A 14,923-nucleotide genomic window follows, 5' to 3' on the forward strand; every position below is an offset into this window, starting at 1 on the left:
ATAAATAAATAAATAAATAAATACCACTATTTGTTATAGTGTTCTGCCTGCATGTATACCTGTAGACCAGAAGAGGGCACCATATCTCATTATAAATGGTTGTAAGCCACCAGGTGGTGCTGGGAATTGAACTCAGGTAGAGCAAGCAGTGCTCTTAACTGGGAACCATCGCTCCAGCTGCCTGTTTACCATATTTCGATATCTGAATTTGGATTGCTGAAAAGTGTGTACAAGCATTTGTCAACAGGCTACAACTGTGAAAGGAGCCTACAATTAAAAATCTCACCACCAGAGGTCAGCAGACATAGGAGAAACTGGTCCCTGTAAAGAGGGACTGTCCTAAACTGTATTACATAAAATATAAAGTGAGGTCATAGGGTGTGTAGAGGCCATGTCCGTGTAAACAAAGAGGTCTGTGGCTTGTGTTGCAATAGAGACGGCAACGGAATCTCATTCTCCCAAGAGCAGGAAACCAGGCCTAGGTAATCATTTCATTTCCACACCTGTGAGCAGCTGGCTCCCCTGACCCCCTAGCTTCTATCCCTGCAGAAACCCTTGCTCAGTCAGAATGGCCGATCTTAGATCAGAGGTTGAAGGCACCGGCTCGCATGAGAGAAGGCCATAGCTGTGAGACAGCAGCCGGAGAAAAGACAGGACTAGAGACAGATTCAGACCCTTCCTTCTGGAAGTCTGCAGGCTGAGCTCGGAACGGGCAATGCTGTGTTTAGTTCTGACATCTTTTGTCTGGAGTTTCTGGAGAACCTTTTCTCCGGAGTGGGAGCAGGGAGGGATGCAGCAGAACGGCCATCTACTCAGCCGAAACTTGGGGGTCTCTACTTCTTTTGAAGACAGAAACAACCCGGAAGTAAAAGATGGCGGCTCATTCCTGCAGGCCCAGCATTTGGGAGGTGGAGGCAGGAAGACTGCTGCAATTCCGAGACCATCTTGGGCTACAGTCAATTCCAAGCCGCTGTGGACTAGAGTGGGACACATGGGAGGGCCGGAGAGACAGAACCCCAAGCACTGACTGTGAACAGTGTCTGTGCGGGTGGGAACACGTATAACCCAGGTTTATCCAGTAACGGTGCTTACTGCTTTTACGGGGGACCCAGTTCACAACTCTAGCTATAGCTCCAAAGGAGCCAACACCTCCTTCTGACCTCCTCAGACACCTGCGTTCATATGCACACGCGCGCACACACATATATATGTAAATGTGTGCGTGTGTGTGTGTGAAGTGTCTGGGCTGCTGACACTGGCCTGTAATCCCAGTTACCTGACTGAGGCAGGAGGATTACAACTTCATTGTCTGCTGGGATACAGTGGTAGTTCAAGGCTGGCCTAGGCAATTTAGAAGAAAAAAACAGCCAGGTACAGTGGCGCACACCTTTAATCCCAGCACTCAGGAGGCAGGAGCAGGCCTGTGTTCGAGGTCAGAGTTCCAGGACAGACTCCAAAGCTACAGAGAAACCGTCTCCAACTCAAAACCAAAACCGAGAGAGAAAACAAAGGGTTATGTCCCCTTTATCTATAAAACACTTAGATAAAATTGTCCAGCATAGAGGCTTCCAGGTCAAAAAAAAAAAAAAGACTGAAGATGTTCAAGCATGAGTTTAAATCTGAAGCAGATGTGTGCACCTGTAATCCCAGCACTGGAAAAGCTCTACTCCCTCAAGCACAATCAGCAAGTTCCCTGGCCCTGCAAAGCTGAACTGCAAAGCTTCTGGGGCACTGGGAGACCCTTTTATTTATTTTGGTTTTTCAAGAGAGGATTTGTTTGTTTATTTATTATGTATACAACACCCTGTCTACATGTATGCCCACACGCCAGAAGAGGGCACCAGACCCCATTACAGATGGTTGTGAGCCACCACATGGTTGCTGGGAATTGAACTCAGGACCTCTGGAAGAGCAGCCGGTGTTCTTAACCACTGAACCATCTCTCTAGCCCCTCAAGATAGGGTTTCTTTGTGTAGCTTTGGGACCTGTCCTGAAACTCGCTTTGTGGACCAGGCTGACCTTGAACTCACAGATCCATCCTTGCCCAGCTTGACCCTTTTATTTTTTTATTTATTTTATACACATTAATGTTTTGTCTGGATGGTCTGTGTTAGGGTGTGAGATCTCTTGGAACTGGAGTTATGGTTGTGAGCTGCCATGTGGGTTCTGGAAATTGAATCCAGAGGTCTGCTGAAGCCACTGTTTTGGTTTTTTTTTTTAATTTATTTATTTATTATGTATACAATATTCTGTCTGTGTGTATGCCTGCAGGCCAGAAGAGGGCACCAGACCCCATTTCAGATGGTTGTGAGCCACCATGTGATTGCTGGGAATTGAACTCAGGACCTTTGGAAGAGCAGGCAATGCTCTTAACCATTGAGCCATCTCTCCAGCCCGAAGCCAGTGTTTTTAACTGCTATCTCTCCAGCTTTGAGAGATCCTTTCTTAAGGGAATAAGACAGAGTGTGAAAGAACAAGACACCCAATGTCCTTCTCTGTTCTCCCCGTGCATGGGATGCACACCCCCCCCAAACATAGATATTTGGGAGTCATCAATATGTATGAAAATAACTAGTGAGCAGTCGGGTATGGCGGTACATGCCATTGGTCCCAGGATTTGAGAGGCACAAAGCAGTAATGGTGTGTGTATCTATGCGTGTTTGGGGTGGGGGACACTAGAGTGGATAAGACTTGTTTGAGAAAGATGTAAAAGGCCTAAGATGGTACACCAATGGTTAAGTGTCAAAGGAAGTAATCTCTCTGCAGCAGACACAAGAGTGTATTAGTGTCACTTTGTATGACCAGTGTTGATTCTTCAACATGATACAGACGAGGGGGCGGGGTTGAGAGAAGAGAGAGACAAGGGGAATCAGCGTAGGCCAAGCTGTGATCTAACAAAGGCTCACCTCTCTGCTTCCTGAGTGCTGAGATTACAAGTGTGAGTCACCACACTTATCTTTAGTCTTTACACCTATGTGTGTTGTATCCGCACATGTGAAAGTCAGGGTCTGGTTCTCTCCTCCCACCATTTTGGATCCCAGGTTTCAAACCTCATCATGCTTAGGGGGAAAGTATCTGTTGAGCCATCTAGCACCCCCCCACCCCGTTTTTTTTTTTTTTTTTGTTTTTCGAGACATAGTTTCTCTGTAGCTTTGGGGCCTATCCTGGAACTAGCTCTTGTAGACCAGGCTGGCATTGAACTCAGAGAGATTCACCTGCCTCTGCCTCCCAAGTGATGGGATTAAAGGTGTGTGCCACCACTACCACCACCCTCCCTTTCTTAAGCCATTACTTTTTTTTTTTAAGATTTATTATGCAATAGTGGCGCATGCCTTTAATCCCAGCACTCGGGAGGCAGAGGCAGGAGGATCTCTGTGAGTTCGAGACCACCCTGGTCTACAAAGCTAGTTCCAGGACAGGCTCCAAAGCCACAGAGAAACCCTGTCTCGAAAAACAAAACAAAACAAAACAAAGATTTATTATGTATAGTGTTCTGCCTGCATGAACGCCTGCAGGTCATAAGAGGGCATCAGATACCATTATAGAAGGTTGTGAGCCACCATGTGGTTGCTGGGACCTCTGAAAGAGCAGCCAGTGCCCTTAACTACTGAGTCATCTCTCTAGCACTCATCAATTAATTTTTTCCCAGCCCAACCAGTTTCTCCCCCAACATTCCCCCCTCCCAACCTCATCCATTCCCTCTCCCTTCCCTTCAGAAAAGTTCAGGCCTTGTGTACACCAGCCAGCCATGGCACATCAAGTTGCAGCAAGACTAGGCATCTCCTCTCCTGTAAGGTTGGATGGGGCAACCCAGCAGGAGGAAGGGGTCCTAAGAGCAGGCAACACAGTCTGCCAGGAGTCCCACAAGACCAAGCCACACAACCACAACACATGTGGAGCAGAGGGTCTAGGTAAGTCTTATGCAAATTCTCTGGCTGGTGTTTCTGCCTCTGAACCTGGGTCTCTTGACTTTTGTTATCCCACAGTGTCCTTGGCCCCTCCTAGCCAGACCCTTTAAGATTTTACTTCTTAAAGTTATTTAGAGACACCCTCATTATGTAGCCTTAGGCATCCTTTTATTTTTTTTAACTGTTTATAAACCTTTGGTTTTTTTTTTTTTAAGATTTTTTATTTATTATGTACACAGTGTTCTGCCTCCATGTATGCCTGCAGGGCAGAAGAGGGCACCAGATCTCATTACAGATGGTTGTGAGCCACCATGTGGTTGCTGGGAATTGAACTCAGGACCTCCAGAAGAGCAGTCAGTGCTCTTAACCTCTGAGCCATCTCTCCAGCCCAAACCTTTGGTTTTTGTTAATGCATTCTATTCATGTGTTTTATTTGTGGAGGTCAGAGAGAAGCTTGCAGGGAGTCAGTTCTCTCCTTCAACCACAGGGGTCCCAGGGTCCCACTGAGCCATCACACTGACCCAGCAGCATCACAATCTGCCTTAAGAATGCTTAAGATGCAGCAGTCACCCCTCAGAAGCACTGGGCCCAACCAGGGGGCTGACAACCCTGAAAACTTGAAAGAACAAAGCGGTCTGTGGGGTAAATAGAGAAAAATGGCTGCAAATCGCTTCCACTAATTTTGGGAATGACAATAATTATATTAGCAACCTGAAAAGGAAGCAGTCTTTTTTCAGAACAGGGTGGGGGAGAGGGAGACTGAGAACATGCATAGAAGCTAGGGAGGGAACCAGAGGGAGGCTGAAGATGAAAGGAGGAGATCACATCAAAACAAAGAACAAAGAGCAGCCAGATGAGAGTAAAACAGGGTGTTCTTCAAACAGAAAAGTTTTTCTTTCCTAGGAAGATGGGATGGGGCAAACTGGTGGGAAAACATACGTGATGAGGTGAGGGACAGTTTGAAGAAATTCCCGCTTCCATTTTCTCCATGAAGTACAAAGCTGAAAATGAGGTCAGGAAGGGAGAAAAAGCAACTGACAGCATCTGTCTCACACACCCCACTTCAGAGGCCTTGGAAAGGCTGTCTCAGTTAGCATTTTGCCTTAGCTTTAGTACCAGATAAATAACAAAGGCTCAAAAACCATCTATTGAATGAATAGACGACACTACTCTGAGCTTGGTTTCAGGATGTTAAATACACATCTGGGCCAGGCAGTAGTGGTACATGTCTTTAATCCCAACACTCGGAGGAAGAGGCAGGTGGATCTCGGTGAATTTGAGGTCTGCAGAGGGAGCTCGAGGACAGTCAGGGCTACACAAAGAAACCCTGTCTCGAAACTCCTTAAAAACAAAACAAACAAAAAAACCTCTGGCAGGACATGGAGGCACTCACCTTTAATCATGGTACTGGGGAGGTAGATCTCTGAGCGTTGTTCATACCAGCCTAGTTTACATAAAACTTCAGACTAGACAGAGTTACATAGTGTGACCCTGCCTCAAAAATAAGAAAGTAAAAAGTAAATAAATAAATAAATAAATAAATAAATAAATAAATAAATAGGGCACACAACTGAGGAGATGGCTTGGTCAGTAAAATGCTCACCACAACAGCATGAGCCAAGTTAAAATGGATGTGTGGCATGTGTTTGTAATCCCAAAACTAGAGAGGCAGAGGCAGAGGCAGAGGCAGAGGCAGGGACGGTACATGGAGCTCCATCACCAACTAGACTTGCTGAGCTGTTGAGATCCAGCAATCCTATCTCCCAAAGTAAGCATGGATGTGTACCCTGTAATCTCTGCACACAGAATAGGGATCATGCATACCCAGAGGGGTGAACTTCCTTCCAATAAAGCCAAATGTTAAAATGTTCTATTTTAATGGCTACAAGAGGCAGGCAATCAAATGACTGAGTACTGATAAAGCAGACAGGTACAAGAAGACAGATCATTAGAATGCTGTTAACTATAGCACAACAGCTGACCAAAGATTTCCTGGAGAGGTGAAAGAGGAAATAAAAGCCACTGTTGGAATACTAGGGAGACAGCACCTATTTAGAAGGACCCACAGTCCGTATTTAGTGTTAGATACAGGCTAGGATAAGTAAATGTAAAATTATGGTAGGCTGCCTCAGTGGGTAAAGGCACTTGCCACCAGGTCCGAGAAGCCCACTTCAAATCCCTGGGATACATAAGGTAAAAGAACAGACTTCTTCAAGTCTAACCTCTATGTTCTCACTATGGTATATTTACCCACCCCTCCACACACAATTAAACAAATAGATCTATTAACATTTTTTTTTAATTTTTGGTTTTGTTTTCCAAGACAAGGATTTTCTGTTTAGCCCCGGCTGTCCTGAAACTCACTTTGAAGACCACGCTGACCTCAACTCAAGAGATTCGCCTGACTCTGGCTCCCAAGTGCTGGGATTAAAGGCGTGCGCCACCACTGAGCATTTAGTCGGCAAGTAAGTACACGTACATCTCTAAACAAGGTGGAAGAGGACATTCAAGGTTGTCCTGACCTCCACCTGTACTGACACATGCACACCTGAATTCACGTGCAGTTGTTTAGATGCATTTTTTTAAGTACATACCTGTAATGAGAACTTGGAAATCAGAGGCAGGATTGCCTTGAGTTTAAGGCCAACCTGGGCTTAAAAAAGAGGGAAAAAAAATCAGAAAAATGAGGAAGGGGGAATAGGTTATACAGAAATCCTTTGCAACTTTTCTATAAATCTACAGATACACTACTACAAAATAAGCAGCTTATTTAAAAGGCAGATAAAGATGTATCTCGGTAGTATGCTTTTCTAGTATGCACAGGATCATGAGTACATGCTTGTAAACCTTGCACTGAGAAGTGGAAGCAAGTCAGGCGGTGGTGGCGCACGCCTTTAACCCCAGCACTTGGGAGGCAGAGGCAGGTGGATCTCTGAGTTTGAGGTCAGCCTGGTCTCTAATAGCTAGTTCTAGGACAGGACCCAAAGCCACAGAAAAACCCCATCTCAGAAAACAAAAATAAATAAAAATAAAACATGGGGTATAGTGGGAGGAGCTGGAGGGATGACTCAGCAGTTAAGAGCACTGGCCAGAGGACCCAGGTTGATTTCTCAGCACATACATGGCAACTCACAACCATCTGTAACTCCAGTTCCAGGGATATAAAACACCCCCTGGCCTCCATGAGCACTGCACACATGTAATGCACAGGCATATATGCTTAAAGGCAGACACAACACCCAAACACATAGAAAGGAATCTTAAATCCCAGCAGTTAGGCAGTGACCAGCAGAAGGCAGGTGGATCTCTACCCCTTAGAGGACAGCCAAGGCTACATAGACCTACTCTGTTTGAAAACACAAAAGGGTGGCGGTGATGAAGATAACGCTTGTGCTGAAAGTCTGCTGCCAGTTTAATCATCTCAGTTTGAACCCGGACACAACATGGTGGAAGCACCAGCTCCTACAAGCTGTTCTCTGACCTCCAAAAGCATTATGGCAAACACAAAAAAATTACAGAAGCTGGGCTGCCCCTATTCTTCATCTTTTCAGGGTGCTGGGGAACAAACTCAAAGCATTATGAAATAGTATGAAAGTGTGTTATCACTGAGTTATGAAACCCAACTGTTGGTGTCAATTCCCCTCACCCCATTTTTGGATATTTTTGAGACAGACTACGACCTGGTCTGGAACTCCCTAAATAGACCAATCTGGCCTCTCAAATTCACACTATCCCAACCTTTTCAGCCTCCCCAGTGCTGGAATTATAGGCATGAACTATCAAACCTGGAAGTCCTCCACATTTCTATATAGTCAAAGCACACTGATCTGTTCATGAACCCTCATCTAAGAAGAGTGTAGAGTAACTGCATTGATTAAAATGCATGTGAGCATAAGATAGTAGAGCTGCAACATCTGTTGGATTCAAAATAGGAAGTTATCACATAGTCCCCATTCCCAACCCTCTCAATACACCAGAGACATGATTTATTAAAAAAATTTTAATTGGTTTACAAAGGAGCTACAGACTACATTGAAACTAATCTTTGTACAAAAGGCGGAGAGATTGAAATAGAGATATAGAGAAAGAGATATTGAGATCCCCAAAACACCCAGGGACAAAGTTAGGGGGAGAGAGACAAGGAAGATACAAAAGGAGCAGGAAGACAAGATATTAGCATCATACACACACAAGAGTGAGGGTAGAGAACAAGGGGAGTGACTGCTTAGAAGTATTTACCCACACAGCCCTGGTGATAACTGGACTGGAACCCACAACAAACATAGCTTGAGGTTTAAAGGCAACAGTGGTATGAAGACTGGTTATTGCCAGCACTAAGAAAGATAAACTTGTTTTAGGCACCAAATTAGAGCACTACTCCTCTGTCCTGGGATGACAGACTCGGGAGAGGGAAGCAGGCCCTAGGACAGCTGCCTTTGGTTTCCTTAGATCAGTATCAGCATATTCTCTTCAGACTTCATGCCTAGTCTTTAGCTAAGTAAGGGCTATTAGGATGTTACTAGGAGAAAAGAATCATAAGAAATATGAAAAACTGCTACTATCCACATTTTTCAAGAGCAGTTACTGGAAAAGCTAGGTAAACAGAATCAATTCCCTAGTGGAAAAGGCACAGTGTGATTCCTGAAGGCAAGAAATAGAAAGCACATCAAATGGATGTGCCAACAGTCGTCTTCACCTGCAGCCCTAGCTAAGGAGTCATGTTCAGTCCCCATGAGCTTTAGGACAGATGAGTCCCTGTACTTTCTTAGCCAAGAAAAGGAAGGTTGGGCTGTTTGATAAAGATGGGGAAGATGAGAAAAATACTTCACTTTCTCCAGTGAGTGCTGTGGAGAAATCCTTTTGGGTTTGTAAAGTCAGAGCAGTGATGACTCAGGGAAGGAAGGGAGCCAAGGATTGCCCCTTTTCTCCCTTCCCAGTCTTCCATCTACAGCACGTGAGTCAAATCTGGAAGAGGGAGTAGGAATTTCAGCTAAAGGCTGCTTAATGTCTTTCTGCGGAACGGTGTTTCAGGAAGACAGACACAGAAAAGAAACAGGTCAACCTCAAAGCTGGGCTACCCATCCTCCTAGATGAGATCTGGATCCCCGGAACAGAGCCAAGAGAGGCTCTACAGAGAACAGTCTTCCACACCAAAGTAATAACCTGCCCATGTTTTATCAGCAGCTTTCAAAGCAATGTTTTCCGGGGTTGGAAAAGTGCCATACCCTCCTCTTCCCAAAGCAACTGCTGCTGCCGTTCGTTATCCTTGTAAGTTACTGGCTCTTCTAAGAGAAGTTGAAACTCTGAGATTTCAAACATTTCTCTTTCTAACCCCAAGAGGTTACCCAACTTGGCAGAGGGAAAGCAAAACTATGCAAAGACGCTCAACCGAGGCAGCTTCACTGTCCTCTCCTTGGCACCTGATCTCTGAAGCACTTCTGATCTGATCCCAAGGTCCAAAGGCACTAGGGCAATTAAAACTGAATCAAAACTTCAATCATGTAGCACCAGGGCTCCCTCAAAGTATAACAGAGGCCTGGTTAGCACCCCCAAAAGAAACCCTCAAAAAGTATCCAAATTTATTGCGGCCTAACAAAGATCTGCAGCTTCCAGTATTCACATACTGTGAAGTATTAACAATACAAAATATATCCTGAAAGTCAGACACCTGCAGTTCATAGTGCTTTCTCAGATTTGTTAAAAAAATACAATGCTTAGTTTTCTATATAGATATATAAAAGCAAAAAATATATATGTATATAGTAGAAATAAAAATCAGCCATAGTAATTTACAGCTTTAGTCTCCAACCCTCCCCAAATTATAACACCTTCACCCCATACTTCAGTCTATACTTTCTGAGATCAAAGGTTCTATTTATTCTGAAACCAGACTGAGAAATAGTCATATTGCATTTTGAATAGCACCTCAAAAAGAGTGCCTGTTGGGAGGTCCCCAAAGGAAGAGGGCGGGTTGGTCCTTTCTAGGAAAAAGGTGGCACAGTCAAATAGTATGTAGATGATATGAATGGGCAACCCAGGACAAGGGGATGAATGCATTAAGATTACTGTTTCAGCTGAGCATGGTGGCATATATCATCTGGAACCCCAGCACTTGAAAGGCAGAGGTGGTGGGTTTCATAGTTATGGACTAATCATGAATTCAGACCAGTCAAGGTTATACAGACAGACCTAACAAGATTACTAAATTTAAGGTCACCCACCACCAGCAAAGCAGAGTCATTAAAAAAAAAAATAAGTAAAAGATCAGGAAGGTTGGACATGGTGACATATACCTGTAATCATAGCACTTAGGAGCAGAAAAACTATCCAAAGTTCAAGGCCAGTCTGAGTTACATAGCAAGTTCCAGAGTAGCCTGGGCTACAGAATAAAACCCTGTCTTTAAAAAAAAAAAACAAAAAAAACAAAAAAAACAAAAACAAAAAAAACCACACACACACAACAGCAACAACAGACAAACAAAAAAAATCCCTAACAATAAATTTCAGAATCAATATGCAGGTTAATTATGTTAAATTCCAATGGCCAAAAATTTAGGGAAAGGTTATTTTTCAGTAATGAGACCTGGACTGGAGGAATGTAGTCTCTGTGAAAAAGGCCAAGTGGATCATAGGAAAACAGAAGCAGAAACTGTTTCCATTTAAGAGTCAAATAAGACACTGGAGAACGAAATAGGAAAAGCAGAAAGGATCTGATGTAAATTAATTCATGGTAATGTTAATAAAGCAGATGTTGAGGATAAACCATCCAAAAGAGAAAACACCGTCAAACAACTTATTTAAAGGCTTACAGTCCTTGGCATCATTAAGTCAGCTTATCGTCATCACTTCATACTGAAGAAGATTCTATTCCTTGAAAAGATCTAGCAAAATACTGCACACTCCAGTGAGTTATGCTGCCTCTTCCTCCAGAGATGCCATAGTACATGATTATTAGACATAAAACAACAAGGTTTGAGGTCTGCTTTTCTGTGGGAATAAAAGGTGTCATGGTGACTGAGGACGGATACCTTTTGAATCACCACGTGATCTGTGATCTGGAAAAGGCCTTGAAATATTTCCTGAGTCTTGATAAGAGTCTTAGTTTGCACAGGAAGGACCAAATAGAATAGACTGATGTTAGAGGGTCAACGGCTCTTGTAATTCAGACTATCACCACCACAAACTTAGCAAGAATCTACTTTCGATGGAATTCACATAAAATGTATAATAGTATAATCTATTTGTAGTCAAGATAGAGAGTTTAGAACAAAGAGTCCACTATAGATTTGGATGTTGATTTCATTTTCAAACACAAAAATAATTTCTTCTTTAGAAAGTGCACTAGGATATCCCCCCACCCCATTCATAATTGTAACTGATTTAGCATAAGCAGAGAACTGACCTCAGGAACATACCCAAGTTTTTTAACCAACTTCTTGGTAACGGGCCTGAAAAGCATTTTAATCTGAATTTATTTTCCAACAATTTCAAATATAAGTTCTCATCTGCACGTAGATATATACAGGCACAAACACCCACTCTCACGCAGTCATACACAAAGTTTACTTTCTCTATCAGATCAGGGTAATTTTTTTATTGCAGATCTCTTTAAATATTGGCTAATAGAAAATCTATCCCCAACCTCACACACACACCACTTCCATACTACCTCACAGTGAAAGGCTCTCTGACAAGATACCAGAAGGTCAAGAGAGACAATGCTTTCTTTAATGGCTGGGCCTTGAGGACAATTCTGGTTGCATTTAAGCCTCAGCATCAAATGCACTGAGTTTCCCTGCCGTTATAATTTTTGGATCAGTCTCTTCTGGAATCAGGCCATGGATAAAGCAGGATAATTTCTCCCAATCTCTCCTATAATTCCCAGTGGTAAGACAAGATTTCCCTTTGTTCTGGGCTATCGTTCCCATGATTGTGTGTTTCCTTTACCCTTAGGAACCACCCAACTACATACAGAATTAAGGGGGAGATTATTTTAAAGAACTACTCTTGCCACTGGCACAAGTTTTGCATTCTACAGAATTAAAAGTTAGAACAGATTCACTGGCTGATGCTTCTTAACATGAAAACACTAACAGGAAGGAACTACAGAAATATTTAAAAGAGGAAGTGTACTTCCTTTCAGTGTGTGAACTCAGAAGCCCAATACATTAAGGCTTAGAGCTATTTGGAAGACAATGATACTGAAATCCAAATAATTCCATGAATCGAGACTACAAGAACATCTTTTTCCTACTGAAAGCTGCTGCCTACTATTTGACCATTTTTGACCGTTTATGCACATCAATCGAAGATTCTCTCCCTCAAAGGGCCTCTTAGACAATTTCACAGACTTCTGACTCCTGATGTTTACAGTAGCTAACAAAGGGAGATGGTTTTGACTCTCCAGCACTAAGAAGGTGCCTGCGTCAGTAGTAATTTGAACACTCCCTCCATAGCTACTTCAACCATCAGCCTGCACTTCAAGGTTTTCCATTCTGCTGCTCCAACTAAGCTCTTTAAAATATTGACTGAAGTGACTAATCCAGAAATCACTGTCATAAACAACACAGGAAGTGATCATGTGAGAGAAGGGGAGAAAAAAAGACTGAGTCAGGAAAGGAGCGCAAGGAGCTGATCCCATATAAAATGACAAAATTAAGACACATATGTATATACGAACTAAAAGCAGAGCACATGAATGCTTACTCTGGTTGGATGCCAGGACATTTATAGAAAAGCTTGATGTGTCATGATAAGGCTCAGCCATTGAGAAATAAGGCAATATTAAAAAAAAAAAAAAGACCAAGGTATTTTTGGTCAGAAAACGGTCATTTTCCTCCTCCCAGCCACCCCTATGAAAGCATCTCTATATATTTATTTATTTATATATATATGTAATATAGAATCTGTTTTTGTTAAAAAGTATTTCAATGATCATACATATTTATCAAGGCATGATGGCTTTGGGGGTGGGATCCATCATGGGAAAGCTTAGAGGTTCGGAAATGCAGGAAGAGGAGGCTGGGGTAAGAAGTGTAAGAAGAACCTGGGATGAAATAAATGCTTATCAAAGGGTGGCACCAACACAACTTTCACTAATATTTTCCATTTTCAAGGAGTCACCAGTGACAGATGGGTGCCACAATCCCATCTCTTCTCCTGTACCCTCCCTCAATTCTTCCCTCCACCAAGAACATTAATGCTTCATGGCTCGCTCTTCCACAAGTCTCTTGGACCCATGCTATCTTGCATCCCAGGCTTGGTGGGTAATGGCCCATGTCTCTGGCCCTAGGTATCTAATCTCAGAAACCATTGCCACTGATATTAATGGACTGCAGCTCTGTCACCTGCATGACGTTGATGCCACTGTTGGCAAGACGGGCAATACCCTCGGGACAGATGGCCTCCATGGCTACCATATTGGTGGTAATAAGGGCTGAAGGAGTGGCGGTGCCACTGCCTTCTGAACCTGCCCCACTGTCCAGGGGCAAAGTGCCCACACTCAGGGCGACCCCTGGGCCTCCCTTTTTGTTCTGGTGGGTCTTGATATGCTTTGACAGGTGATCACTCCTCATGAAACGCTTAGGGCACTCAGGACAGGCAAATTTCTTCTCACCTAGATAAAAAAGCAAAAGATAACTTAATCCAAAAACAGTCAGAACAAAGATGGGGTTGATGTGTGTTCTTCAAAATCCAAATTCAGGAGTCTCTTCCAGAGGTCCTGAGTTCAATTCCCAGCAACCACATGGTAGCTCACAACCATCTGTAATGACATCTGGTGCCCTCTTCTTTCAGCAGGCATACATGGAAGCAGAACACTGTATACATAATAAACAGACAAATAAATCTTAATGGAGCTCCTTAAAATCTTCCAGAGTAATCTCTTTGAGACACACTCAATTTCACACATAAGTTGTTCAGGATGTTCAGCTACTTCAAAGGCAAATCATGTCTTCTCGTTTTGTCTATTACTCATTTTCGCTTCCCCTGGGTCTCACTCACCTGTATGTGTGCGTTTATGTCTCTGAAGCTCATCTGAACGTGTGAAGCGTTTCCCACAGTATGACCAGTTACACATGAATGGTCTCTCTCCTGTATGCCAGCGCAAGTGTGCCCGGAGATGTGAGGTCTTGCCATATACTTTGCCACATCCTTGGATATGACAAATGTGCTGTTTCTTTTTACCAGGATCTCCAGAGCCTCTATGAATGAGAACATAATGATTTATCATTCTGGAGACAAAAATTAAAGAATCAAGAAGTGTTAGTAATTACCTAACCCATTCTTTTGTTTGTTTTGGATACATGTATCTCTGGCTATCTTGGAACTCCATAAATTGACCAGGCAGGACTTGAACTCAGAAACCTACCTGCCTCTGCTTGCTTAATGCTAGGATTAGAAGTTTGTGCCACCATACCTATCACTGAAATTGACTTTAAAAAAAAATTTAATATTTACTTATGAGTAGTTTGTCTGCACATATATATGCCTCAGCATGTCTGGTACCCAAGGTCAGAAAAGGATGTGAAATCTCCTGGAACTGGAGTTACAGATGGTTATGAGCTACCTTGTGGATGCTGGGAATTGAAACAAATCCTTTGGAAAGGCAGTCAGTGCTTAGCTGATGAGCCATTGCTCCCCCTCCAGTTTTTCTTTGTTTGGTCTTTTTGAGACAGAGTTTCCCTGTGGAGCCCTGGCTGTCCTAGAACTCAGAGATCTCTCTGCCTCAAATGCTGAGATTAAAGGTATGCACTATAGCACCCAACTTGTGGGGTTTTTTTGTTTTGTTTTGTTTTTTTGAGACAGGGTTTCTCTGTGTAGCTTTGTCTGTCCTGGAACTTACTCTGTAGACCTGGCTGACCTTGAACTCACAGAGATCCGCCTGCAGCCTCTGCCTCAGTAGTTAAGAGCACTGGTTGCTAGGCCGGGCAATGGTGGCGCATGCCTTTAATCCCAGCACTTGGGAGGCAGAGGCAGGCGGATCTCTGTGAGTTCAAGACCAGCCTGGTCTACAG

At 43.4% G+C, this 14,923-nt stretch overlaps 1 protein-coding gene across 2 annotated transcripts in view; it reads right to left on the minus strand.

Annotated features, from left to right (window-relative positions):
• Positions 1–7,830: 7,830 nt before the first annotated feature.
• The window catches only part of Sp1 (Sp1 transcription factor), a 29,024-nt gene continuing 21,931 nt past the window's right edge, over positions 7,831–14,923 (minus strand). For both annotated transcript variants that reach the window (XM_026782642.1, XM_026782641.1), the window contains exons 5-6: positions 13,911–14,112; positions 7,831–13,524 (exon numbers count right to left, since the gene is read on the minus strand). In XM_026782642.1, the coding sequence (XP_026638443.1) occupies positions 13,211–13,524; positions 13,911–14,112 (516 nt within the window). In that variant the 3' untranslated portion in view covers positions 7,831–13,210. The remainder of the gene's footprint in view (positions 13,525–13,910; positions 14,113–14,923) is intronic.

Source organism: Microtus ochrogaster, chromosome 15, assembly GCF_000317375.1.
Source record: "Microtus ochrogaster isolate Prairie Vole_2 chromosome 15, MicOch1.0, whole genome shotgun sequence".
In the NCBI taxonomy this organism is placed as follows: Eukaryota; Metazoa; Chordata; class Mammalia; order Rodentia; family Cricetidae; genus Microtus; species Microtus ochrogaster.